The sequence below is a fragment of the Aplysia californica genome, unplaced genomic scaffold, assembly GCF_000002075.1.
Source record: "Aplysia californica isolate F4 #8 unplaced genomic scaffold, AplCal3.0 scaffold00368, whole genome shotgun sequence".
Taxonomy (NCBI): domain Eukaryota; kingdom Metazoa; phylum Mollusca; class Gastropoda; order Aplysiida; family Aplysiidae; genus Aplysia; species Aplysia californica.
The window spans coordinates 629,775-631,146 of record NW_004797638.1 but is presented as its reverse complement, the minus strand read 5'-3'; the positions used below and the strand labels follow the sequence as shown (position 1 = coordinate 631,146).

The 1,372-nt window shown below is 41.8% G+C and overlaps 1 protein-coding gene across 1 annotated transcript in view; it reads left to right on the top strand.

Moving 5' to 3' along the window:
- LOC101846368 (serine-rich adhesin for platelets) overlaps positions 1–1,120 on the top strand; it is a 33,788-nt gene extending 32,668 nt beyond the window's left edge. Inside the window, exon 4 of the mRNA XM_013085369.2 lies at positions 936–1,120. Coding sequence (XP_012940823.2) covers positions 936–1,092 — 157 coding nt within the window. The 3' untranslated portion in view covers positions 1,093–1,120. The remainder of the gene's footprint in view (positions 1–935) is intronic.
- The last annotated feature ends 252 nt before the right edge of the window (positions 1,121–1,372 follow it).

Below are 1,372 nucleotides of genomic sequence, written 5' to 3'. Positions count from 1 at the left end.
AAACTAAGCTAGAGCTGTCAGAGGATGGCTATTTAATTTTAAAGTCTATCTATACAGACTTTGTAACTCGATGTTTCCGCCAATCTTGTCCGAATATGAAAATCAATAAATAATATTAATATAATTTATGCCCTATCCTGACCAACTCACTGATAAAAAATATAATGGTTTCGATAGCCTAGTGGTTAGACTACCGTACTCGAAATCGTGAGATTACGGGTTCTGGGGTTCGAGCTTCAGCTCGGTTTGATGTTGTGTCCTTGGGAAAGGCACTTTACACGAATCTCCCATTATGGCCTGGTCCTTTCGGATATGGACGTTTAACTCAAAAGTCCCGCCTAGTAGTGTTTAACTCCCTGAGGACGTTGCGAACACATAATATGTCCGATCACTAGCAGACCAAAGACAATGCTGCTGCACATTTTAACCGTCATACACAATTCAGAAACATGAATTTGAACATTTCATCGTATACATGCCTGTCTTTTAAAGTCTTACATAAAGAAAACCGAATTGAAAAATCTGTATGAGTAGGGAGGTTATGTCTCCTTTTTTTAGTACTTCACAACAGTGCGTATTCAGTGTTGAACATATACTATTACCCCATTTTGCACTTGTTAAATTGGTCGCTTTTAAGCAAAAGGGGGCTATCTCGAAAAATGCTGCTTTGGAAACAATCGAAGGTAAAGTTTTGGCCCTTTGTTCAGTTTCTTTAAAAGACAAGGAGAGTTTTCTCTATAACCAACAAATATACACATCAATGAAACTAAACTTCTCCTATAGGTAGGGCATAGCCCACTTTTGGTGTAGGTCAAGATTTCTGGAGACCCCCGAAATCTGGGTTAGCCCTCTTGTCCTTAAAAGCGACCAATTGATGAAACGGGGCAGGGGTAGTACAACATAATATCGATCCCTGCTGTATTTTCTTCTTGCAGGAGTATCGAGGTGAGCATTGGTCTGGTTCTGGTGGCTATCGCCTTCATCACGCTCAACCACAGGCACCAGCGCGCCAAACGACGACAGCAACAGCAACAACAGCAGCTGCAGCAGCAGCAACAGCACATGCATCCGGTCCGGGACTGTGTCGTCTGATGTGGTTGGGCGGGAAACTGCAGAAGGATAAAGGACGTGACGAGTACTTGGGCGGGGGGGGGGGGGGGAGATTTTTTGGACACTTTTGTTGATGTATCTTGAGTAACATTTATATCTGATGCACTAATTTGACTAATTATAACCTCTACACTGATTGGTAATTTTCTTCGGGTTTGGCAACCAAACTGTTTGTTTGATTGCTTCTTTGTTTAAGTGTTTATTTGTTTATTTGTCTGTTTGGTTGGTTGGTTGGTTGGTTGGTTGGTTGGTTGGTTGGTTG